At 40.0% G+C, this 27,726-nt stretch overlaps 1 protein-coding gene across 1 annotated transcript in view; it reads left to right on the forward strand.

Moving 5' to 3' along the window:
• Positions 1–25,955, forward strand: part of Acvr1c (activin A receptor type 1C) — an 87,520-nt gene extending 61,565 nt beyond the window's left edge. Inside the window, exons 4-9 of the mRNA XM_057754908.1 lie at positions 6,318–6,548; positions 8,485–8,652; positions 10,176–10,332; positions 12,826–12,950; positions 14,183–14,313; positions 18,616–25,955. Of these exons, the coding sequence (XP_057610891.1) occupies positions 6,318–6,548; positions 8,485–8,652; positions 10,176–10,332; positions 12,826–12,950; positions 14,183–14,313; positions 18,616–18,741 (938 nt within the window). The 3' untranslated portion in view covers positions 18,742–25,955. The remainder of the gene's footprint in view (positions 1–6,317; positions 6,549–8,484; positions 8,653–10,175; positions 10,333–12,825; positions 12,951–14,182; positions 14,314–18,615) is intronic.
• The last annotated feature ends 1,771 nt before the right edge of the window (positions 25,956–27,726 follow it).

Below are 27,726 nucleotides of genomic sequence, written 5' to 3' on the forward strand. Positions count from 1 at the left end.
TTGATTCTTTGTTTATTTGTTTTGGCTTTTCTCTTGTCCTCTACCTCCTCCCATTATGGTCAAAGCCACCACTGATGCTTTATTCTGCTGTTTAATAGAAACAGGGTGTTGGGGTGTTGGGTTTAAGTCCACAAGATATGGGGAAATGTGGTAGAAAACAAAGCAGTGTTCCTTGTGGATATTTGTGATCACCCAAGGCCTTCTGAATCTGGAGGCATTCCCCTGGGATGTGCTTTCAAAGCTAACAAGGAGCTGTCCTGAAATTAACTCACAATGGTGCTCTGGAAGCCCAGAGATGATGAAGGAAGCTCAGGGCATTCCTAACTGGCTCCTTGGCTCAAGGTTATCCATTCACTGCTATCACAACACAGTGCTCTGTTTTCTCCTTTAATCAATTTAGACAGCTGATGGAGAATTCCAGGGGCCAGACTGCATCACAGAATAAGAGAGTCCCTTTCATAGCACAAAATGTTGGGGTCGGGGAGTCAGGGCAGGACAGGATTTCCCTGCAGTTGCAAGGACTTCTTTTCCCATCTGAATTTCTAGAAAGCCTTGGCCCTAGACTTTACAGAAATGTGATCAAAAGCACACCAAGACAGCTACTTCAGAAGTGCCTACATCTCTCGTTGCTTTAGAAGGATCATTAGAGTCACAGTTCCAGCCAGGAATGAATGCTGGTATCTGTCTATATTCTCACTATTAGGGCTGCTGTCATAGGAGCCTCCCAAGTTGAGAGTTCAACCTGAGCTATGTAGCAAAATTTTGCCTTGAAAACAGTGAAATAAAAGAAACACACACAAAGCTTTGTGTAACACATGGGTATGAGTAGCATCTAAGCAGACACAGTTAAGAGGGTCAGGTGGGGAAACATCAACACATTCATATGGGCACCCATATGTAACAGGGGACACCGTGGATGCACTAGAAAAGGACATTTTCTGACTAGAAGAGTCACTGTAACATCAAGAAAGATTTTTTTTTCAAGGAAAACCAAGAGAGAAAAAAAAAAACTCCTGCAGTTGCAAAACGTATAAACCTGGAATCCAAATTATGTCACTGTATAGAAGGCTTACATTTTTATCTTAAAAACAATATTCCTCAGTATTTAAACTCCATTTCTTTGGATATTATATGTTGACACCTACTATACCCCCAAATTTTGTTTACTGCCAATTATTCTGGGTACAAAGAACTCTGATATATGTTTAATTTCTAGAAATACATTTCTTTATCATTTTCAAAGGATTGAACAACCTTCTACTTATTACCCACAGAAACATTTTCATTTACTTGATGATATTAGGTCGTGTTCTGATTAGTTTTTTATTATCAACTTGACACAACCAAGAGTCTTCTGAAAGGAGAAGCCTCAGCTGAACAATTGCCTGGATCAGGTTGGCTTGTGAGCAAGTTTATGGGAGAAATGATTGCTAATTGATACAGGAAAGCACAACCCACTGTAGGTGGTACCATCTCTGGGCATCTTGCCTTGGGCTGTACAAGAAAAGCTACATGAGAATAGCCCAGGGTGCTACCCAGCAAGCCATGTTTCTCCACAGTTCCTGCCTTGAGTTTCTGCCCTGATGTCCTTCAATGATGACTTGTACTCTGCAAGTGTAAACCAAACAAACCCTTTCCTCAACCATGGTGCTTTTGGTTATGGTGTTTATATATTTTCCTGTAGACAGAAGTTTCTGTCCAGCCCAGTCCTGAAGCCATTCAGTCCCAAATAAATACACAGAGGCTTATATTAATTATAAGCTGGTTGGCCTAATGCTCAGGTTTATTGCTAACTAGCTCTTATGATTTAAATTCAATCATTATTCTTGCTTGTGTTTAGCTGTGTGGCTTGGTACCTTTCCCAGTAAGGCATTCTCATCTCTCTTCCTCTGCTTCTGGATGATGACTGTGTCTCTTTGTCTTTCCTCTTCCCAGGATTTTCCTAGTCTTTTTGCCCCACCTATACTTCCTTCCTGGCTACTGGCCAATCAATGTTTATTAAATGAATATAAGTGACAGATCTTTACAAGAGCATTATCCCACAACATTTCCCTTTCTTTTCTTTTTAAAACAGGAACCCTGAACCCACATTTGTTTAGTTTTTTCCCTGGCTATTATTCATAACAACTTGTAACCAACATACTAAACAAAGACAAACATCCATAATCCATTTTTGGGAAATGTGGGCAGTGATTACCAAATATCTAATTGCCAGAAGATATGGCCACAGTTTGCTGTGGGATAATGTCACTTATATTGGTTTAATAAAACTTTGATTGGCCAGTAGCCAGGCAGGAAGTATAGGTGGGGCAACCAGACTAGGAGAATTCTGGAAAGTGGGAAAATAAGGGATGCAGTCATCATCCAGAAACAGATGAAGCGAGATGAGAATGCTTTCCTAAGAAAGGAACCAAGCCACATGACTGAACATAAATAAGAATTATGGGTGAATTTAAGTCATAAGAGCTAGTTAGTAATAAGCCTGAGCAATAGGTCAAACAGTTTATAAATAATATAAACCTCTGTGTGTTTTTTTGGGGACTGAATGTCTGCAGGACTGGACTATACAGAAACTTTGGTCTATATTTTCCTATTCTTTAAGTGTACTGAATCTGACCAGGGATTTTTCTTCCATGGAAAAATAATACAAATTAATATGTAAGAGACGAGATATCTAATTTAAGAAAGGAGTGATGAGCTGGCAAGATGGCTCACTGGGGAAAGGTGCTTGCCACCAAGCCTGAAGCTCTGAGTTCATTTCTAAGGACCCACGTGGTAGAAGGAGAGGGCCAACAACCTATAAGGTTGTTCTTTGACCACACACTCCCTATGGTGCTCTCCCCATACACAAATATAGAAATTCTGTTAAATATTTAAATATATAACAAGGAGTCATGACTTGAACACTAAAGCCAAAATTTTGATAGTTGGCACAGACCCAGATTAGTATAGCTCTCATCGCTCATCAAGGAAGCATTGTTTTAGGCAGATGAAGACCATTAAGACCACAAAGAGCCACAACTGTTCCATATTTCTAGAACAACTGATCCCAGTGTGCTCAACCCCAAGGCATGCATCTACAGAACAACTCCTCACTTGAGGCTCAGGGAACATCACAGAAGACAGGATGGAAAGATTGTAAAAGTCAGAGGAACAGGAGCTCTTCTGTGAGATCGTGTCTCCTAGAAAGGGCAGAGAAACTGCCTCTATGATACCTCAACTATATGACTGCCTGAGTAAGATCCGAATAAGGACAATACCAGTAAATATGCTGACATGGAAGAGTAAATCTCATGGAGTCCAAAATCTCATGGGGCCCCATGATTAAACAAACACCAAATCAGGTTATATTTATATATTTATATGTATTATTCAGTGAACAATAAAAACTAAAGAAAAATTCCTGTTAAATGTTTTAATGGCTTCAAAAGTGTATCTTCAAGCATGCATATGAATTTGTCGGCTTCTGGACTCTTTTTTTTGAGATTATACTAAGACATCTTGTGGAAGGAAGAAGAAAACATGCTCCAGCCCAGATAATTTCCTTTTGTTTTTGCAGTGTGGATTGAACCAGGGTCTCACACATCACATGCTCGGCAAGTGTTCTTACTCTGAGCTACATTCCTAGGCTGTGTGTGTGTGTGTGTGTGTGTGTGTGTGTGTGTGTGTAGAGAGGTGGTGATAAGGTGTCACTAACTTTCCCAGGCTAGCCCTTCTGCAGCATCCCAAATAGTTGAGAATACAGGCCTGCACCATCAGACTCTGTTCATAAATACATTTCCTTAAGAACAAATTTGAACACACTTTAGGCATTTTGTCTCTTCAAAGCCAGCTTGCTTGGCGGTGACCCCTAGCTAAAAGCACATGCCTTTAATCATCAGAGAACAGGTTTACTTTCGGCAACGCTTCCCCACAATAGCTTGCCGGTGGGGAGGACACTGGACCAGCCTGCTTCCTTTCTGCCTTTCTCAATTGGTTGGTGACCTTGTATCTGAGGCAGCTTTGTCAGATATTGAAAAACCCTGATTACGAAGCTTATCCCTGACCAGGTCAGGGACAAATTTCAAAGAGTTAGAGAGACTACAAAGTGAAAATAAATGGTGTTTTATTGGACTGTGCTTGAGCGTGGGCTTTGTCTCAGGCGGCTTTCACGGAAGTAGGAAGCCAGCTTCTTTGTCTTCCGGTATAACGTTCTGACAGATGGTGACACAAGCCAGACATCAGCTTCTAAAATCCCTGGTGAAAAGATTAAAATGAACTCATGGCAAGAGGCAAAGTTTCTGTTGAAATGCAGTCTGAAGCTGTGTAGAACAAAACCTACTCAGGCTCATGTCATTATTCGCTTTGGAAGGTTTTGAGGCGGCCAAAGCAGCGTCTCACCCGGCTCACCCCGCTGGTCCCCTTACAGGATCTGATGTTCTTTGTCCACCAATGGGATGTTGTATCAACTCCAGTGTGGAAACACTGTCTTACCGGTTTCTTTCTTTTTCTGTCGGTGGGTGATGATATGGGGAGGGAGATACGCTGAGATTTGACTTAATAATTGTTAGTGTCACTTTGGGCCAAAAGCATTGAGTAAAGCCTACAAAAATAACCCTGGCTATTTGTTGCTGGATGTCTTCCTTCCCACAGAGAGGAACACAGGTCTGTCCTCCTATGGGGCGCAAAGCACTCTGGGTCAGCCTCCCGCAGTAGCAGACTTTCTTCAAATCTAATTACTTGTCAGGCTCCAATTTTCTCATCAATAAATGATGAGGTTGAACCAGATGGTTCCAAAAGAACTTTCGGACCGTGGGGCTTGCTGACTAATTGTTGAGGCTCATACCAGTGAATTTATAGTCTGTGCCTATTTACCATCGTGGGTGGTTCTCGTGGAGATGAGAACATCTGTGTAAACACTGGCTCATTCTTGGATCAGGGGACAATGCCCCCCAAGGAGCCACATGGGCATTGCTTTCTCTGGCTGCCTGAGGACAGTGACAGTAACCAAACCGACTTTCTAGAATATACTCATCCTGTAGCCACTTCAACTATTTGCTTTCTAACAACACAATTACAGGAATAATAAAACCGTCTCCTGGGCCGTACATTGAAAATACAACAAATGAGAAGGAAGAATATTATAATTCACTGAGCTTCCACCGTGCAGAGTTCAGTCTTTCTTCTAGGCACAGTTTGAAAGGCTGCGAACTCATATAGATAAAATTTACTATGCAGTTCTCATTTGACATTGTAGCAGAGTAGACTCCAGTGTCACTGGATTAAGCTCTATTAGCAGCACCATTAGGGGCAGTCTTCCATGGTTCATGCAGATGCTGCTGTAAGATCGAGGGAAACCATTATTGATCACGCATTAGGCCAGGTACAGTGCTAGCAGCTTAACCTGCTTATTAACTCTCACACTGTCTGGTTTCGCAGAGGAGCGTGCAAAAGCTCACAGAAGTTAAATAATCTGACCATGTTGACAAGATACTGTAGCTGAAATCGGAACCCAGGCCTTTACTGACCTGTGTTGGTGTATCTACATCACATCTCACAATTGCCTTCTTACTTGAAAGGTTCATTTTTGTTTACTATTACTAACAACAATGTATTCAATATCTTTATATAGATAGATTCTCTACATTTTGACTTAGTTCTATAGGATAGAATTTTAGAAGTATAGTTACTGTTTTAAAAAGTACAAACAGTCTGGGCATGGTGTATGCATCTCTATGAGTCTGAAGCTAGCTTGGTCTCTATGGTAAATCAGGACGGTCAGGGATGCATAGCAAGACCCTGTCTCAAAACAGCCACAACAAAAATTCATGAGCGTTTTAAGATCCACAGAACATGTTTTTATTTCACAGACAACGTATTCTTAGGGTAACATGCTTATCTTATCAGTCATTGAATCTGATTCCCGACATGCACATTTTAATTTTGTTTTGCAGAAAATCCACGAAGAATTAATTTTTTTCCTTTCACAGTGGTACCCAGGAGCGCTGCATTTTATATTACATGTTAGCCATGCATGTTTCCCTTTGAGTCCTTAGGAATCAGAATGGCTTTATGGGGAATCCAGGGGATTTGCTACAGTTCTTAGGAATCAGATATCTGCAGCATCAGGCTGTGTTCAGAAAGCATTGTTTGTGCATAAGAGAAGAGAAATTAATAATTTAGGACATTTTCTAGGTCATGCCTTGGCCTTACAGCTTGTTGGAATGGTGCATATTTCTTCAACCTTGGTAAAGTCACTAATGTGTTCGCTTTTCATGCAACAGCGTCATGGCTGTGATGGCTGTTTTGAAGGCTCTGTCTACCTCTCCTTTGACTAGGTCTGCCTCTGTTGGTTCAAAGAACAATTGCCAGGACTATTGTCCTTCAAGAAATCGTAGGAAAAGGCCGATTTGGGGAAGTGTGGCACGGAAGATGGTGTGGGGAAGACGTGGCCGTGAAAATATTCTCCTCCAGAGACGAAAGATCTTGGTTTCGTGAGGCAGAAATTTATCAGACGGTGATGTTGAGACACGAGAACATCCTTGGCTTCATTGCCGCTGACAACAAAGGTAAGGTCACTGTCACCGTGGTCTGCAAGAAATACGTGAGATTGCTTGTAAGACAGATGGACTCATCACTTTGTCTCAAGAAGATGCATGATGTTCTAGCTTCTTTATTAAGAAAATTCTTTTTTTTTTCTTTCCCACAAGTAAATGCCCATAACTCAGCAGTGAATAGCTAGTGTGGAGTCGTGATTATGCAGTGAAGCTGGTGTTTAAGATATTAGGTAACTGGTACCAGGCGGGAATCAGCCATCTGCCTCTGGGGCCAGTTCTTGGAAAATCCATTAACCTTGTTTTCCAGTCTTGAGTCACCCTGAATTATGGAAACATCTAGAGGTATTTCAGACTGAAGGGGAGAGGGGGACATTGAGCATATAGGCAGTGGGACAATTTTGGAATTTTGAGTGCCTGCTGTTTATCAAATGGGATGGAATCTATATCACAGGATTTGTGTGCAAGAGAACAGTTTTCAGCCATGTCCCCTCTAGACTGTGCGAATGAGACAAGAGTTTATTTATTAGCGGAGTTTTCTAACATTGTTAACTTGAGCATGTCTCAGAATTGGAAGTTTAACACTGACAGGTGAATCATTCGTTGTTGATTGTTTTCGTGTCCGGGAACAAAAAAAGATCATCTATCTGGCATTTTTTAATATATTTTTTATTTTATGTGCATTGGTGTTTTGCCTGCATGTGTGTCTGTGTGATGGTGTCAGATTACCTGGAATTAGAACTACCAACAGTTGTGAGCTGCTTTGTGGGTGCTGGGGATTGAACCTGGGTCTTCTGAAAGAGCTTCCAGAGCTCTTAATGGCTGAGCCATCTTTCCAGCCCCTGTTTCCTTCTGTTTACCTGACTTCTCTCAATCATATCCTTCCTTATCAGTCACTTTGTTCAGATACCAAATGATCTTGAATATCACCATCATCTTCACACACTCTTTATTCATGTAACATTTACATTACATTGTAGCCGAGTGCCTAACAAAGACCTTGTTGTGGGAGAGCATAGTTAGGTGCAGGTGTTAGCAGGGAAGTCTGAGGGTGAGGTTGGTGGATGGTGGGTTCTTAGTGAACTTTATAGTAGAATGCCTTTTGTATGTCATAAAGCTTTCTTACTGCCTGGTTGTGGAAATGAAATCAATGGATACCATTGAGTTCCTAAACATGCAGCACCGGGCAGGAAAGCCTCTAAGCATAATGCTCACCAGAGAGTCCATCCTAGTCCTTAGAACTGGCCAGGGCTGCCTATACTGTTGGTAACACTTTGTTTAGGAAGTGACAACTAACTGTTGAAGGGATGCTTCATAGAGAAGCATCAGGCTGATATCATTTGTTAAAAGTCTTCTTAAAAAATGCTGCCTTGAATTTTGTTTAAATTGCTGAGAATCTCTAGCAATTGTATCACAGAATGTGGATCTTTATATAACTGTTTGAAGTACAGAATTTCCTGTTTTTAAAGGAAAAAATTTTGGACATTGTTAGACTATCAGCACTCTCGTGGTGATAATAGTGGTTTGTGTAAATTTGTTATATATCTTATTTTTATTGATTTAATCTTTCTTAAAAGCTTAAGAGTAAAAGATAAGGCAGAGGCCAGATGTGCCTCTCAGAAGTATCTCCCACAATGCATCTTTCCAAGTTTTCCGTACTTGATGGTAGCTGTACCAGCAACTATTAATGAAAGCAAGCAGGCAAAGAGTTGCTCCCTTGTTAGAACCACCTTCCACATCTTTCTGTTTCCATGGAAGCTTCCTCCATATCCCACATCTTCAATAACTCATTGAGAACTTGATACTTCCCTAACCACAGCTTCCCAGCTGGAAGAATTAACTTTGCTTCATAAATGGCACAGAAGACCATTTGTGAATGACACAGATGTTGTTAAAAAGTGCTCGCATGCTTTCCCAACATTTACCACTGTAAACAATGTTTTCTCATTAGATAATGGAACTTGGACTCAACTTTGGCTTGTATCAGAGTATCACGAACAGGGCTCCTTATATGACTATTTGAATAGAAACATAGTGACCGTGGCTGGAATGATCAAGCTGGCCCTTTCAATAGCCAGTGGTCTGGCTCACCTACATATGGAGATCGTTGGTACCCAAGGTAGGCATCTCCTTTCTGAAAGCTGGTCTTTGTATTGATTGTATTTCAGTGCTTCACAATCGTCAAACACAGAGGAACAATGAAGGTATGTCATGCAGCAAGCAACTTTCTCATCCTCAGCACAAACACATGCTATTCATGATGTATTTTTATCCCCAGTGGCTCCACCCATGCCATTAGAGGTCTTATTTTGGTGGCAAAGGCTATATAATCATATACTGCAGATGGTATAAATGCTTGCTTTTGATAATTAAAATGTGATTGGGATAAATAAATAAATAAAAACTGTGATTGGGAATGATAACATAACCATGAAAGAATATTTGAAGGTAGGTGTGGGAAGCTGAGACAGAAGGATACCCATGAGTTTGAGGCAGTCCTGGGTAAGATATGAGTTCCCATACTAGGCTGGAACTGTCTCGAAAAGATAAAAAAAGAGTATTTAAATATTATACTTGAAAGCCAAATAATATCCTTTGCTTTGTCAATTTACTAAGCCTATAGGAAACTGACCCTCAAAAATGATTAGTATGAGTAGGGCGCTAGATTTGTGACCCCTTTATATTCTTTTTTTTAAAAAGATTTATTTATTATGTATACAGTATTCTTAGTATTCTGCATGTAGGCCTGCAGGCCAGAAGAGGGCGCCAAATCTTATTACAGATGGCTGTGAGCCACCATGTGGTTGCTGGGAATTGAACTCAGGACCTTTGGAAGAACAAGCAGTGCTCTTAACCCCTGAGCCATCTCTCCAGCCCCCCTTTATATTCTTAAAAATTATTGAGCTCCCCAAAGTTTTAGTAAATGTAGGTTAGATTTATTAATATATTTCATACTAAAAACTTTATTGATAAATTAAAATATTGTTTATTTCAAGAACTGTAGTTAGCCAATTAAATATTAACATGATTAACAGCTTCCAGGTGTTTTACAACTTTTAAAATAATGCAATATAGTGATAATAGTGGTTTTGGTCTACAATTTTAAAAATAATTTTAATAACTAGCTTGTTTTGCACATGCTCTTTATCCTACTTGTCCATTATATGGTTTAGTTCAAGTCAGTGGAGAAACGGTGGAATGAGTCAGGCAGGTAGATATATAGTTGTTTTAAGGACCCTCATGAATCCTCTGTTCTTGTTTGGGGAATTACTAGTCTAGAGTAGTAAAATTTTGAGATGTGTTTTATTAAAAAAACACTTGCCATATTGTGGATCACAAGTAGTAGCAACCTAAACTCATTTATTGAAAACCTGGTTATTAATGTCCACAACTGTCACCTGGTGCTCCGTACACTGGAACTGCTTGAGTATAAAGCAAGAGATGGCCCTTGCTTAGCCTGGAGTTTGGCTAGGAGACTGAATGTCTCTCCAAAGCCTCTGTCGCACTGCTGGACTTGGGGTGCAGTCGGGGAAGATGTGTCTGGGGAGAAGATATTCGAGTTAAGTCTTCTAAGTGCTTTGCTTCAAGAGACTCTGTCTTCAGTAGGGGAACAAATGAGTACAATCTTCTCACATTTTCTAGGTAAGCCTGCTATTGCTCACCGAGACATAAAGTCGAAGAATATCTTGGTGAAAAAATTTGACACTTGTGCCATTGCCGACTTAGGGCTGGCTGTGAAGCATGACTCCATCATGAACACTATAGACATACCGCAGAATCCCAAAGTGGGAACGAAGAGGTAAGTTGACTTTCATTGGTCGCTCACTAAAGTTTATATCAAACGCAGGGACTGCCCATGATGTGTGTCCAAATATGAAAAACGCGAGACCTAGAAAAAGCAAGAAGTCTTTTCGGAGACACTGAGAAGCCATAATGACAACAAAGTGGGAGAGTTGACTCCTTGTCTTGATGAAGCAGCCATTTGAGTGCAGAGTCTAGAGTGGGTAATGGTGGAGAAGGCAATGGCATGCCATGTTCATGTGACAAATTTTCCAGATGTCTTTCCTGCAGAAGAGAAACTACCTCAGTAGTATATAGGAACTGAATGGACGCTAGCCAGCTCGAGCATGGCAAATGGCTCTGGCAGGCCTTGAACTTCTCCCCCTTTCCCTCTACCTTACTAACCTAGATTACATCTCTTGTAGACCAGGCTGGTCTCAAACTCACAGAGATCCACCTGCCTCTGCCTCCCAAGTGCTGGGATTAAAGGCGTGCGCCACCACTGCCTGGCCCCTAGATTACATCTCTAAAGCTAGTCATGAAGGTCTGTTCCCTTATTTGGCTACTTTCTCCTCCTGAGGCTGAGTACCAAGATCCAGCTATCAAAGTATTGGAGTCCAGCAGTCATCAGCCCCTTTGCACACTCACCTAACACACCCCGTTAAAACCAAGCACCTTCTCCTAACAACAAGGTTTCCTCCTTTACCATTATAAACCACATTTTCTCTATTAACTATATCTGTTATCCCCCAGGACAAATATGCCTGCCCCTTCTCCCTTGTCTCCTCTTCTTCCTTGTCATCTACCTCCTGTCTTTATCTCTTATTCCCTGCCTTTTTAACCTCTGAGACAAATAAACCTCCTTTGTGCTAAGAACTCGGTCTTGGGGGCCCTGAGCTGATCCTGATCCTTGCAGGACCTCCAGCACCTTTATGCCTCGCCAGGGAACTACAAGTCAGGGCTTACTGTACAGGCTCCGGTTTTAAAGACCACATGCAAAACCAGAGCATTGGAGGAGATGGGTTAGGGACATTAGATAATAAAACCATGTGTGTTCCAGTCTATTTCCTTGACATGCAAAGATACAATGTATCAGTGTGTGTCAGTCTATTCCCTTAACAAGCAAAGATACAGTGTATCAGTGTGTGTCAGTCTATTCTCTTTATGCAAAGATACAATGTATCAGTGTGTGCCAGTCTAGTCCCTTAACAAGCAAAGATACAATGTATCAGTGTGTCAGTCTATTCCCTTTATGCAAAGATACAATGTATCAGTGGGTGTCAGTCTATTCCCGGTAATATGCAAAGATACAATGTATCAGTGGGTGTCAGTCTATTCCCTTAAGAAGCAAAGATACAGTGTATCAGTTTATATCTTCCCTGTAGCTGGACTTGCCTTTAGTGTCCCAGAATGATGTACTTTGAGATAATATGCATTTGAACACAGTTTCCACTTTCAAGGAACAGAATATAACAAAACTAGGAGGAAGCATGAAGGCAGTGGAGCACACACAGCTGCGGCTGCCACAGGCTTGTCAGTTGTTAAACTTCTGCTGCGTTCATTGTTTTGTCCAGCAGGTGACCCCTCAGCTAGTCTCCTTCCAGCTCCTTTACCTGGGTTCCACACTTCAAGCTACTTTTTCATAATTCCAGAGCTCTCGACCTGGAAATCACGAAAGTCAAAGCATTCTCCTGAACTTGTTAAAGCGCTCTAGACTAGCAAATTTCTCAGGAGGTAGAACTGGCCTCCCAGCCAGCTGAGATTTCAGGACAGTGCCCACAAGCCATCTACTGTCTGCTGGTTGACATTACTGATGTCTCAGACTTTCCAGAGAGGCATGTTGAGAATGGGTGATCTTAACCGATCCCTCTTCTTTTCTCAGGAACAACACCCACATTACCATTGCTGAAACTGGGGCCCTCAGGGATGGCTTGGGTGCTGGTTTCCTTTCAGGGGTGGGGAGGAGGAGAACACTTTGAAAAGAAACGCCCAATTCTGTAAGGCTCAGTTTAGGCTCAGTTAGGTCTTGTGACTCCAGGAATTCTACCATTTAGCTTTATTCGAACAAGGCTATACTATTCTTGACAAAGTATATAGTAAAATTCTTCATTCTGAGAAGGTATTTGTGGAATACCATCTAGCCTTTCTGGTGTTGGAGGTTGAGCCCCCTCTGGTGAGTGAATCCCATCTTTGTCAGGCAGGAACTGTCTGTGATGACAAATCTTGGATTGTTGAGCTCTGTTTCTGTTGTGGTGTGCTTTGCTCATTGACCTTCCCAGTTCATTCTTTCCAAGTACTAGGCCACTTAATGGTGATCCTGCTATATTGTGAAGCTGTATGACCTTTAGTTTCAGTTAAAATGTTTTAAAGTGATGATTTTTTAATTTCCCCCTATTTCGGTATCTGAGATGTACCTTTGAAATTGATGTGAGTGACCTTAATTTATGTTTGTATCACGATGCATTAAGATTGTGGTTTACTGGACCGAATCTCAGTGTGCACATTTTTGAAGGTATATGGCTCCTGAAATGCTTGATGATACAATGAACGTGAGCATCTTTGAGTCCTTCAAGCGAGCTGACATCTATTCTGTGGGGCTGGTTTATTGGGAAATAGCTCGAAGGTGTTCGATTGGAGGTAAGATATTGGAAAATATCCTTTTGCTCTCCTTTCCTTGACAGCAGAGACAAGATGTGATTTTCTGTATTTTCCCAATAGTATACTGGATAGTTGCTGAATAGTGAGGAGAAATATTTTCAGTGATTTCTTTGCAGGGGTAAAAGTGGCACACCCTGTGGAGAGTGGCGGGTTTATCTTTTGGATTCTGCTTAGATGTGGGTGACAATGCTATTCTGATCCCTGTAATGATCATTTCGAATCACTCTAAAATGATCTGATTGGAGTTTGCAACAGCTCGTATCCCTACTCCTGAACCAAGCTAAGTGGCTCGCCAAGTCGGAGGATGGCCAGCCGTCCACAGGCTTTTCCTCTTTTCTCTCTCGTGATGTCAATGCAGGGATGGATAAAGTGCAGTGGGGAAGTGAGTGGCATCATCTCCTGCCCTCTACTGCTCCTGCAGCTTGAAGTTGGTATGGGAACCCCTGCTAATGCAGTCTAATGACATTGTTGCATCAATAGAGAAGTTAAATACTCATAGAAAGCAGCTTACTGAGAGTATTTTCTTGTGAGACACACTTAGGACGAGTCTTGGTTTAGCTGTGTGTGTGCATGTGTGTGTGTGCACATGTGTGTTCCCGCGTGCTATGGCACAGAGCTCATGTGCAGGTCATGAAGCTTGTGAGACTGGATTTTCTCCTTCTGCCTTGTGGAATCTGGAGATTGCATTACTGTGTCAGACTTGGAAACAGTGCCTCACTGTCTAAACCAGCTATCTAAAAATTTCAAACCCAACTCCCCCAATACTGCTTTGATAGATAAATATACTCATTTACAGTACAATGATGCTATTATATAAATATGACAGTAGAGATGATTTTTAACCATATAATGATAATATATGAAAATAAAAGTTACTTTGTTTTTATTGGAGGCATATTTGCTTCATTTTGTATGGTTATAAAAGTATATACATTTATGCAGAATTTTATGTATTACATATAATAACTATATCAATTTTACATTTTATTATACTTATTTTTATATTATAAAATATCATAACTTTAACATAAGTATTTAACTGAGTGATTTGAACCGAGTCCTGTCTAATAGTGATATTTTATTTTAACAAAAGTGAGATTACACTTTTCTAGGCTATCATGCATGCCTGGAAGAACTAAGTGTACTAGTTTGAAATACACATCATTATTGGTTGCGTATGTAGAAGAATTTACCCTGCGAATTTCTTACAGGAATGGTGGAGGAGTACCAGTTGCCTTATTATGATATGGTGCCTTCGGATCCTTCGATAGAAGACATGAGAAAGGTTGTTTGTGACCAGAAGTTCCGACCAAATATCCCAAACCAGTGGCAAAGCTGTGAAGTAAGGCAATTACGTTCCCCCTCCTGCATCCTCATCCTCCCTCTGCTTCTTCCCTCCCCAGCTGCCCCCTTCTCGCTGCCCTCCTCTTTACCCACTGGACATCAACACATGCTGAGTTCTTCTGATTTCCTTCTGTTTTACTCTTCAGATTAACACCCATGAGGATTTTCAGAGTAGATAGTTCATTCCATGTATGGAGGGATGGAGGGTTTTGTTTTTTTTTTTGTCTTTAGAGGGTTTTATCCCCTTAAGTGGTATGCATCCTTGACACAAGCCCCTGAAGCCCTGATGGCTTCTGACATCAGTGATTCTCTGAAGTCCTCTGTGGCTTAAGTGACGTAGTCTGCAACATCCATCCTCACCGCAGTGGCTCAGTAGTCATTCATTCGCACTGCTTCTTGCTGCTGCCATCCCCAGGCTGTTTCCAGGTCTCTGTGTTTTTCAGAGAGAGGAAACAGGGGTGCATACCCTGACTTTTCAGTGCTTGTCACAGCCACGTGGTCCCACCACACTGCAAGGGGCAAGGAACTGAAGGACACGGGCAAAATCAATGGCTCATTAATATTGTAATCGATAATTTATGCCTAATCTCGAGCTGCCTGAAGCTTAGCCTTCCTCATCAGAAAAGACCCCTTACCGTAGATCCAGCTGTTATCTGTCTTGTCAGCATAAGCAGTCCAGGACTGTAAACCAAGCATGGCAGACACACAGTACACAGCAGTCATCCTGCCTCCCATAAGCTCTGACAGAGGGAGGAAAGGCAGACTTCTCCCCCAATTATGTGGTTCAATCTCCCCTTCCAATCACTACTGTGTATTTATGGCTTTATTTGGGTAATAAATAAGACCATTTTATGTGACACTGTTACTATTTATTTTGTTATAGAATTGTTTTATGTAGTCACCTTTTTACCCCAACTGTTTCCTTCCCCCATGATTTTTGCTCTTTTGTTTAAGGCAAGTTTTATTTCTTTTCTCATTGTGTAACTATTTCAACTCTGTTTATTTGAGGATCAGGCTTTGAGTCTTGTATAACATAACTGAAAGAATTCATTAAAGGCATGCACCAGCATACCTGGCTATTATTGGTTTTAACCACATAGGTATATGAATTGGTAAAGTTTAAAGTACCTTAAAATATTTAAAATGTTTTAAATAATCAAATTAAAACCTGTGACTATACAATTTGAAAAGTGGAACATTCTGGAATCTTTGAGGAACTTTCTGCCTTGCTGAGTGGTTAATATTGATATTAGTGATTTCTTATTGTTCCCTGACTTCATTTAGATTTTTTCAAGATATGCACAAATATATGGCAAAAATCACCCAATTGACGGACTATCCATTGCAGGGACTGGAGAGATCGCTCAGTGGTTAGACCATTTGCTGTTTCCATATAGAACCAGAATTCGGTTCTCATCAATTATGTAGTGGCTCACAACTGTCTGTAATTCCTGCTCAGGGACATCAGATGCTTTTTTCTGACACACACACACACACATAAAAAAATCTAAAAAGAGAGTTATCTACCATAGTATATAAAGATATATTTTCAAAAATTTTGGGAGGTATCCACCTATTAATTCTTATGAGGTATCCACTTAGACAAGCAAGTTGTCTGCTCATTCTTTCTTACTGTAGTTCTGGGATCTCTGGTATAAAGTTACCTGGAATTGGGGGGGGGGGGCAACTTTTTGCTCCTTAAAACTTGTTTTTCACTATTTAGTGTGACAACGATTACACACATTTTTAAAGATTAAATAAAGATGGACTTTGATTTTGATAAACATTTGCCTCCTAATGCCTTGTCTACTTACTTTAAATTTGTTTTATTTTTATGCAAATGAATATTTGGCCTGTATGTCTGTATGCATGCCATGTGCGTGGTTGGTGGCCAGGGACATCAGAAGAGGGCTTTGGGTTCTTGGAACTGGAGCCAGGGATGGCTGGGAGTTACCATGTAGGTGCTTGGAATTAAACTCAGGTCGTGTGCAAGAGAAAAGTGCACTGGACAGCTGCACCTTCTCTCTAGTGCTTCTAACTGCTTTTAAGAACTTCTCTGTCTTTAGTACTCTGCAATTTCTCTAAGGCCAGCCTTTTTGTGTGTAGGTACTTAAGGTTTTATGAAGAAAGCTCTCACCATGTAGCCCAAACTTGTAGGAAACATCCTGCCTTAGCCTCCCACTGCTGGCATCACAGCATGGGCCCCCAAACCCAATTTTGTAGTTAAACTTGTTTGAAAAAAAAAAAAGACTGTTTTAATTCTAAGGATGTGTGCCATTCCTCTGTTCTAGAAAATTCTGTGATAATATGTCTTCTGATAATTCCTCTGTCTCTGTCTCCATTTCTATCTTTGGAAATCTCATTGGCTGCTATTAAACCTTTCTAATTCTATTTTGCTTCATGGATATTTCCTTCACTGGTGCGTGTAGATCCCCTAGATTTCTTTTCTGCTTCTGTACTTCTGCCTCAGATGTGTCTAATCTGCCATTTAGCCACTGGATTCTTTATTTTCATACCAAGAACTTTTACTGGCTCTGAAAGTACTGTTTTGACACCCCCCCCACAGGTTGTTCAGGTTTTACTTCTCTTTTAATGCACATTTCTTATCCGTGAATTTTTAATAGCTGACGTTTTATGGATCTGAGTCTGCTGGGTATTGTTTTGATTGGTTCTTGCTTATTGGTACCCCTCCCACTCTCTGAGTGTAGAATTCCATTATGAGTTCAGATTTACTGAAAAACTTGGGTAGACTTTTTTTTTTTCTTCACCCAAAGTCAAAGTAAGTGGTTTTCCTTACAAACTGCCTATTGGGGGGATATTCATCCACATACATTTACTTTTATTACATTTATCTTCTTATATGTAAGTGGGAATACATGTGTATACCAGGACACTTGTGTGTACTCACTGGAATCCAAAGGACAACCTGTCGGAATCAGTTTTCTCTTTCCACCATGTGGGTCTCAAGATCAAACTTGGGTTGCCAGGCTCAGTGGAAAGTGCCTTTACTTGCTGAACCATCTTGACAGTTTAAGGTTCATGTTTACATTCATGTCCTTTAAAAAGCATCATTAAACCTTCTCTTTGCTTTAGGCTGACTTTCCTTCCTTTTGCATGTGGTCTTCATCTCTGATTTTCTAGAACAGAAGATGTGCATACACCAGTGGAGCTCTCCCAGCTTCAGTGACTCCCTGGGTCCCTCATGTTTCATGCTTTTACACTGATTTCTCCTCTACATACTGCCTTCTTAGGGTTTCGGTTGTTGGAAAGAGACATCACAACCAGGGCAATTCTTTTTTTTTTTTTTTTTTTTTTTTTTTTTTTTTTTTTTTGGTTTTTCTAGACAGGGTTTCTCTGTGGTTTTGGAGCCTGTCCTGGAACTAGCTCTTGTAGACCAGGCTGGTCTCGAACTCACAGAGATCCGCCTGCCTCTGCCTCTCAAGTGCTGGGATTAAAGGTGTGCACCACCACCGCCCGGCTCAGGGCAATTCTTATAAAGGAAAATAATTGGAGCTAGCTTACAGTTTCAGAGGTTTAGTCCACTATCATCATGGTGGGACATGGCAGAGTGCAGACACAGTGCTGGAGAAGGAGCTCAGATCTTCAGGTAACAGGAAGAGAACTAGAAGTGTGGAAGCTTGAGCGTATATGAGGCCTCAAAGCCCGCCCCCACAGTGACACACTTCTTCCAACAAGGCCACATCTACTCCAACAAAGCAACACCTCCTAATAGTGCCACTCGCTATAGGCTAAGCATTCAAACACATGAGTCTAGGGGATGTTCCTATTCAAATCACCACAGTATCTGCCTTCTTGCTTTGACTATTCTTCATACTGACTATTTATATTCATTCTCGATCATCATTTGAAACATGCAGTTATGAAAAATAAAAGTATAAATCTTAGTTTTCAGCTTGATGAATTTTTTCATGTGTTTGCACATCTGAAGAACTGTTAACTGGGAATTCATACCATTGCCACGTTCCTCCATGGCTCATGCCACTTTTTAGCTGTTTGCTTTGAGACTCACACAGCTGGCTTGACCTTGAATTCCCACTGCTTCTGTCTCCACCTACAAGTACTGGGACCATGGACTTCCAACCTAGTGCTCAACTATCATTGCCTTTCTTAGAGGAGTTTGAAAATAGTCATCATTATCTCTCAGGATCAATGATTTTGATTAACTTGGTCAATTTACAAGGTTAATGCTTGAATCTTTTAAGATTTTACAGAAGCTGACCCAGGGTTGTTTATTCCCTGTTGTGTGCACCTTTAACCCTGTGGTCTTTCTCTCCTGAAGGCACTCCGGGTCATGGGGAGAATCATGAGGGAGTGCTGGTACGCCAATGGGGCGGCCCGCCTGACAGCCCTACGCGTCAAGAAGAGTATCTCTCAGCTGTGTGTGAAGGAAGACTGCAAAGCTTGACAGCACGTCCAGGCAAAAGGACACTGGTCGCAGCTTCTGCTTGTGTCTCAGGCTTTGTGTGAACGTTCTTGCTTCTTCTTTTTTTTTTTTTTTTGCTGTGTTGTGTTTCAGTTCTACCTCAATGACGACTCACAACAGTGTTTAAGTGTCCCAAAGGCGGCATCAAAAGAAAACTCTAAAGTTAAGCTTGGGCAGGTCTCGACTTTTCCAATCTTCATGTTGCCATTTGTTTTATTTTTAAAGGTGACACACTCATTTTGTTTTATTTAAGGAGGAAGATGTTATGAGTATAAAATAAGCTACAGAAAATAGTAAAAATATAACAACTTTTGTTTTACTTGAACCAAGAGCACGCACAAATGAGATGAAAACGTATTAAAAATGTAAGCTAGAACACATTATAGTGAAATAGAACTTTAGAAATTATCTGGACCCTTGAAAAGTTACTATTGCTCAGAATTTTGGTATCTAAAGCCTGAACGGTGGAGGCCATCAGCAGGTTATGAGAGCAAGGTCATGCTCTCCGTAACTCGCTCTCTCTTTCCCTGCTTGCCACTCACGTCTTCACCTCTACAACAGCCCCTAAGGAGTTAGAAAGCCACCCGAGCCACTGCTTCTGATATCTAAAAGAAGTCTCCAATGTCTTGAACACTGTGAAATGTTTCAGAGTCACAGAGCTCATGCCAGAGATGACAGCAAATCCTGTGATAATGAACACTGTGAAGTCAGCTGACCTGCTATGTTCCCTTCGATTTTCCATAGTCCTTTTCTTCCTGAGAGGGGGCATCTTCAGTTATGATAGTCTTAATTTAGTCATGTAGAGAGCATACTGAGTGTTTTGTAAGAACATAATGGATTTGCTAGGATCTCAGAACCAATCTACTAGCATTTCCTCATAAAATGTCATCGTTATCCCATTCATTAACGAGAAAATGTTTTCTGAACATTGCCAAAGATTGACCAATTATAAACATAGTCTAGAGATGCATGTCTTAAGATGTAGTTAATTTAAGGGTGCGTATTTAGGAAGAAAAATGACAGAAAGGTAAACCAAGAAAGAGTTTGAGAAAAATTAAGAGAACACTTTCAAAAGAATTTAGCCACTGACCAGGACAGAGAGGACTGCACTGGCTATGAGAAGACATTTCTTGGCCTTTTAAGAGGAACCTTTGTGGAGGGTTTTGGAGCCTCTGCCCCAGCCTCCTTTCTTGAGGTTGGAAATATTTAATGGAACACCAGATATTTCACTCAAATGTGCTGTCCTGCTTTAGTGAAGCGGATTTAGCACAATGCCTTTCATTGTCCCCAAAGCCCATTCCTCAGAACAGGCTTCCTCCTCGATGTTCTCAGAACGGAAGTGTTCTCCGACAGCATCATCAAGAGCGAGGCTTCACACTAGCACAGATGGTTCTTTGACACTTCTGGCCGTAAACACACCTGACCTGGATGTCTCCAAGGCCAAACGTTTGACCAAGTACAGTGCGGTCTTTTTATTAGAGGTAGGGCAAAATTTTTACTATCCAAACATTTAGATGTTCTACAAAGTGTAACACAGGGAGTAATGTTCCAAAGGATACACCTAAGTTTTCCACAAAAATACAACGTGGTGTATACATTTCAGTGTGCCAATATGATACCGGATCCATCTCATTCGATTTAAGTTGAGATAAGAGACACAAATGCTTTGATGACTATGGGGCTTGCCTATATTTCCATTCCTAGTCATATGTTCATCCATTTATAGGCACAGAGCACCCCGTAACTCACTTGCCACAATATTGGGTACAAGAGGGAATAAAAAGATAGATAGGTCCTGCCCTCAGGGATTTTAAAGTCTAATTTGGGAGTGGGAAAAGGCATATGAGTATGAGGGGAGAAAGTAAATTGACAGATAAAATATGCAGTGGGATGTCTTGAGTTCTGCGTTGACAATGCTTTCGAGAATAGGTCTGAAAATCACTTCCAATTTGCAACACATTTAGAAAAGGTCTTTATTTAGATATTACAGTCTAATTATATTATCAGTATCGAAAAGGTGTGCTTGTGTGAATGGGTATTGGAAAGAACTGTGTGAAAGGGGTGATCTGGCTTGTGCTTATTCCCTTATTGCACACAGTTTCTGCATGAAGGAAGTGAAATTACTTAGGCAATTGTATTCAAATCTTTAATATAAACCTAATATATTCTGTTCTATTTACCACTGTTCTGTGAATATATTTACTAGGTTTTTAAAGAGAGGGTGTTTTAGCATCTTCTTTGTCTTTATGTTTTATAATTTATTTGAGAGTATACAAATGTAACTTATATTTTATTGATTCAGATTTCACTGTGGCGAAATCCACACATTAGTATGTTTTGAGACATTTTGCTTGTTCTTTTGCTGTTGAATTGTAATAACCTTAAAGGACAGAGAAACAAAAGTGTAAGGGAAGACAGTAGAAGTTAGTTTTTCCTTACCTCTCAGCACACAATTATACATAGAAACTGTTCACTTATTAAAAAATCGAGGAGCATTTAAAGAATAAGTCAGATTTACTGTACATACCTATGCAGTTCAATTTTAGACTATGTGTTTTTAATGGAATGTCATGTGATACTTGTTTCTTTTAAATATTGTTATGAGTAAAAATACCTTCGTAGGCTAGGTGCACAGTGACATCATTATTTTGCTCCTTATGGATGTTTTGGCTCTGGGTATAGCATAGAGCTTAGGAATGCTGTTATGAATTTTAGTACTGTGTGCAGAAATGATGGGGTTTCTACACAGCATCCCTTCTTGAAATATGAGAAGCATTATTTGTTGTCAACATTTGAGCATGAATCTGTTGCCTTATAAGTCGTGCGTTTAAGTTTGTAATCAGTACCAATTCTGCTGTATGCATTTTTCCATGTCTAAAATATTTGGCATGTCACATCTAGAATTCCTAATTTATGTTCTGCCTTGAGAGTTAAGTGAAACATGACTGTTGTACTCTATTTTAAGCGTAGCACTTGCTTTTCATCTTTATACTTTCAATTAACTTTGCATTTTAAATTTCCATAATTGTATGAAAATAGTAACCTGATTGCAATGTCTGAAGAATTTAAAATCAGCTTTTATTTTAAAATGAAATATCGACAATACATTCATTAGATCATAAGTTCCACAATAACTTATCATTTTGAATGCTTCAACTATTGCAGAATGGTTAAACAAAAGAGAAGTCTACTTTCCTGGAATTTTGCCACCATGTGACATATTGGGGCAGAGCAAACTCAGGGCAATCTGGGAGTCTAAGCAAAAGACCCAGGGGACCACTTACTGCATTTCTGAAGGCAGGAAGCAGGCATCTGCCATTACACAGGGATCAAGAGAACAAGTTAAAATTACTTGAGAGAGAATAGTTTTTGATTGATTAAAAGAAAACACGAAATTTTACATGACTAAATAAATTCATTTAAAACGTAAAAACTTTGATTTCCTATCAAGCAGTTAAGGAACAAGAGTAAATGTATCAAAATTGGTAGCTGAGGCATTCAATAATCCTTTCCTTTATATGACTTTAAAACCAACATTTACCAGCTACTTAGAAATGTTGATGTTTAGTGTCCTTCAATGATGTCATTGTAGTTTTTTAAGCTATTCTCTTTTTATTTGTGAAGATCACTTGGATTTTGTTCACTATCTTGGAGAAGACAGTCATAGTTTTAAGGGCTTTTAGGTTTTTTTTTTTTCAGAATTTTAAAAAACAAAACCAAAACACTCTAGAATGTAAAACATTTGTTAAAAATCTAAAATTAATCAGAATTTCTATACTGTATACAATTTTTTCCCAAAGAATTCTAATGCGAACTTTGAGGTGCTTGGCTTTCTTTATGCCCTCTAACTTTTCTTTGTTTTCTTATTTTCACCTACTTTTAAATTTAAAGTTCTTTTACCATCTTCCAAAATTATAGCTACTTCTTAATTATTTTTAAGCAGAGCTATTATTTAACTTAACCGTGATAAAATTTCAGATTTGTGATGGAAAAGAAATCCCTTAGTGATCTAAATTATTTCATATGTGCCCCAGTGCAAAATGAAAATGAGAATGTAAAGGCTAAAGTGACTCTGAGCCTTGAAACTTGATTCCAATATTTTGTAGATGAAGAAGATCAGACATAGGATGGCTGCTAATCGTCATGAAACGCAATGGTGACGCCTACTTCTGCAGCCTCGCCAACTTTTACAAATTAAAAGGCTAATCAGCATGCATGTTAGCCTGCCAGGTAGTTTATTACCATAACATGTCGTCAGTGCTGATGGTCAAATGCTACTTCTTTCTGTATTTCCACTCAAGTAATCTCCCGGATCAGTAGGAGAAATGAAAATGGGCAAAAACAAGGGTTTGAAAATAGCCATCAAGCTAGGTGGGCAAGCCCTGGAGAGCTGATAAAACTGAAAATGCAATAGAAGAATTCGAGTGTGAGGTTCTTGGTGCAGGCTGGAGATGAGGCTCAGCAGCAGGGGGCTCACTTAGCAGGTTCAGGGACCTGGGTTGAGTCCCCAGAACTGAAAAGAGGAAGAGAGAAAAGGAAGGAAGAGGAAGGGAGAAAAGAAAATATTTAGTGTGAATAATGATAAAAGAAGCTTCCAGACTCTTCCCCCTGCTTCCTTCCTACATATATTGGTCATCTCCCTTCTGTTGGAGTAGGTGAAAGATGACTTGGTACATGAATTGGGGGCTGTGTTTAATGTCATCTGTCTTCTCTTTCTCTCATTACCTTTGTCTTCAGCATTGCTTCCCCTCCACCCCAGTGGCAGATTTCCTAAACCCAAATCACGCCACAGCTCTATCCTTTTGTGCATTTGAGCACTGTCCAGACTGTTACCCATTGAGCTTCTTAACAAGGTTTGAATTTCCCCACCATGTGTAAGAGGTTTCGCCTCATCAGTTCACTGGTGATTATTCTCCTGGCACTGGGAAGAGGGCTTGGCTAATGGCTGCTATGACTTTCTCTTAAACTTTAGTGACTGTCTTGTTATATTCTAGCTTTTAGCTAAGGCGTAAAGAATGCACGCTCTGCTTTAATGATGAATTCGGCTTGAGCAGCAACTTGAACAAAGACTGTGAAATACATGTCCCATAACGTGAGTGCTTGAGTTATTTAGTGGCAATCAATGCCACTGGATTGTTGTACTTCTGCCATCCTTTTAGAATTTTTTTTTTGTGTGTGTGTGTGTTATGGGTGGTTCGATGTGTGTCTGTGTACCATGTGCATGCCTAGGGCTTGGAGAGGCCAGAAGAAAGAGTCAGATCCCCTGGAACTATTTTTAATTGCAGGTATTTGTGAGCTGCCATGTGGATGCTGGGAAGCAAACCTTGGTTCTCTGAAATCAGTGTTCTTAACTGCTAAGCCATCCCTCTAGCCCTGCTTCTGCCATGATTTTAGATTAAGCCATGTGCCAGGCTCTTTAGAATGTAGAATAGACTGGAATTGGGTGACAATCTCTGCTTTAAATTTTGTTATTGATAACTGCCAAAATTCTTCTCCAGTTAGTTTATGAATTCCATCTCATCCTCATTTTAATAATGCCAGAAATATATTTTCTCCTTGTTGGTCTGTCTATGTTATACCACAAGAAGTAACTTCCTGGACCCAGGACTTCCACTGGAACACTTCTATTCCGGGTCTTAGGAATCTGACTATTAGCACATCCACCAAGAGCCTGAGTGTGTAGGAAATTCACCTCTTTCCAGTATCCCACATTCTCCACAATGCACAGACAGGCCAACTGAGGACTGAGGTGAGCATTGCAATGGGCTCTTCCCTCTTGACACAATTCTGTAACTCACAGAAAAGGGCACGATGTATTTGTATATCATATACATATGTATGTATGCACACACATACACATATATGTGATATATGTGCCTGGGTTATCCATCATTCAGAAATGGGAGCTAAATTTAAAAATGGTTCTTGACATATGCAAACTGAACACATAATTTAGAAAAATAAGTACTTTGACTCAGTGTTCCCACAAGTGAACGAGACAGAATGTTTATCCTGTTGAGAGATTTTTTTCCCCCTACCCCAAATCACCTACAGCAAGGCACAGCAACCTGGATTTCTAGCCATTCATCGAGTTTTTATTCCATGGTTGAAACTATTCATTTGCTTCTCCTGTAAAGGGCGGCTTGTGTTTCAGGCTCTAAGAAAGTCAAGCACAGACAGAGATTTAGCAATACACTCAGTTTTTCATTGGTGAACAGTAGTAAAATCATTTCTAAAGATCCAGCCGTTTTCTGCTCTCTTTATCAGATGAGGGTATCTAAGTAGAATATTACACTCTAGCTCCTCTCCAGAATGGCGTAAGTCATGTACTCTCCTGGCCCTAGGCTGGGTAAGATCATCCACACTTGACTGGTGTTTCAGGTTTTAAAATGGTCTAAAAAGAGACAATTAGATTCAGATTTTTTTTTTAAGGATTTTGGATTGATTTTCAAAGCGCTAATACTAATTATACTTTTCTTTGGGTAGTGTGACTCCTCTTATACCTAAGAACATATTACACGTGTCAAAACCATTGTATTTTGACATTGCAAAAACATGCCTTGAACTCTTGAACTACTGTGAACAGAGCCACTGTTGTAAAGACCTTTTTGGTAAGCTAGCTGATAATCTTAAGTACGTAAAAAGCTGCTGCTTCCCACAGACAGGCTCAAATGAATGTATATAGAGACTGTGAAAAAAATAAATTGGGTTTTAAAATAAGAACTGGGTGATAAGTTGTATCCAAAATGTGCAGATGGGAATTGTAGTGTGGAGCTGTGTTTTCCTTGTTGAAGGTTGAGCAGAGTTCCAGAGTCATTCAGAAACTTCCCAGAAACATTCAGATGTTTCATGAATTTCGAATCTATGAACATATGCATTTTATAGTAATATATACTTATATTGTTTAGAAATAATCATATTTTAGAACTTAGTACGAGCTCAGCGATAGCCTTCATACCAAAATGTTTAACTTTGCCAACAGCAAGTCATAAAAGTATTTATTTTAAAGCTTGTTAATATTATTGCATAACTTCCTGCTGCCTCCAGGTGTACATACTTCTCTGCCTAAATGTTATATTTTTATGTATGCATTTTCGGGAAGCATATTGTTTTGTAAAGTGGCAAAGACAATAAATTAAGCACTCCTTGCACTTGTTTCTGTAAAGCATAAAGAACTCTATTTTAAATAAAAGAAAATGTGTCATATGCTGGTGTCCATGTGCTCATATTCGATTTCACAACTGTGTTTATATTTGTATGCAGCGTGCAGACAGGGTACCGGGGATGACTACTAGGGTCTGGTAGTGCTGGAAGGTTTCCCTTACCCCCTTCCTTCCTCCTTTCTTTCCTTCTTTCCCACCAAGTTATCGAGAATTTCAGAATTTCAAAGCCTGAAGACACACTTATTTAAAGCTGTTTTTCTGAATGATATCGAGGATAATATGTTCTTAAGGGTTTTATCTTTTCAATATTTTGCATTAATTTTCCCCAGTTTTTAATTTGTGTGTGTGTGTGTGTGTTACCTACAGGTGTATATGTGCACAAAGCACACGCAGTGTTCACAGAGGCCAGAGAAAGGTGTTGCATCCCCTGGAACTGGCATTTCAGATGGTTGTGAGTCGCCATGTGGGTGCTGGGAATTGAACTCGGGTCCTCTGGAAAAACAGCCAGAGCTCTTAACTGCTGAGTCACTCTCCACCTCCCTGGCCCATTATAATTATGATCACATCCATAATTAAAATATTTTATTATTATTTTCCTTTTATCTCTTAGTCAATAAATCTTTATCAGATATTAATTCTAAATACATACTGACCTAAGAGTCATTGTCAGCGATACTTCATTTTGACTGATGAATTAAGTACATACCATTTAGAAAGCCAAGCCAGGAAAGTGTATATTGCTCTGTGTATTATGTAATCTGAAAATGATATAACACCCACAAGAGATACTGAGCAAACATTTGCTTAAAGAGAATGGTTTTCAAGAACTTTCAGAGTAAATTAAATAACTCCTAAATTCTTGAAGTGGTAATAAATATTTAATGACAAGAAAACAAGACCACATTTCAGAAGGAGACAAGGCAGGAGCATAGAAACAATCTCCCTTTAGAGGGGAGAATTAGAACTATTCTAAACAAACAGAATCATAAACATGCTTGCTGTGGGCACAAATATTAAAAGTCGGCAAAGACATAGGACCTATGCGCCAATTCAGATGGAGGATCAAGGAAGTTGACAAGCTGAAGTTTCCAGGGCAGGAAATATATGTATGAGTCCAATGTGAGAAAAAAAAGTCTCTGGTAAGAAATTCCCAGGCAGGCAGGAATGCCATTCATAGCCCTGAGTAACCAGCAGAAAGAACGGAGGCAATGTAGAAGGATCAGCTCTTGTTGTTGGATGCTGTCCTTAAGGGAGCTTCTAAAGATTTGAAGGCAGCACTGCTTGCATGGAACCAGTAAAAGCAGACGGAAGCATTGACTTAAGAGTCTTGACAAAGTAACGTGAAGACTCCTCAGTGCCCTGTCTCCCTCCTTGGAAAATGGTTGTAGATGTTGTTACATAGGCCAAGGATTTCAAGATGGCCTGCTGTGTCTCTGAAGCAATGCAACATAGTATCACTGCGGGGGGAGAAAAAGGAATGAAATATTTCTTCTCTACTCACTTAGCATAATAAATATGACCCAGGCAATTTTTAAAAGCATACACTCTCGGCTCCACTGAAAAAGGTCTACCTTGTCATTCTCTCTCTGCATGGAGAAATTTCCAGGTGCCACTGAACTGTGTGCATTAAATTTCAAGTATAACCAAATCGAATTTAGAACTACTAATGGCTATTCCATAGAAGAACCCTTGCTTCAGCAACTTAGGAAATTACACTTGATTTTCTTTTGAGTGTAACTCAATTGTGCTTGAAATTGTTCATTTGAACCCTTCTAAACAAGAAGCAGGTGGCTAAATGCGGGCC

This window comes from Chionomys nivalis, chromosome 22 (assembly GCF_950005125.1).
Source record: "Chionomys nivalis chromosome 22, mChiNiv1.1, whole genome shotgun sequence".
Classification (NCBI taxonomy): domain Eukaryota; kingdom Metazoa; phylum Chordata; class Mammalia; order Rodentia; family Cricetidae; genus Chionomys; species Chionomys nivalis.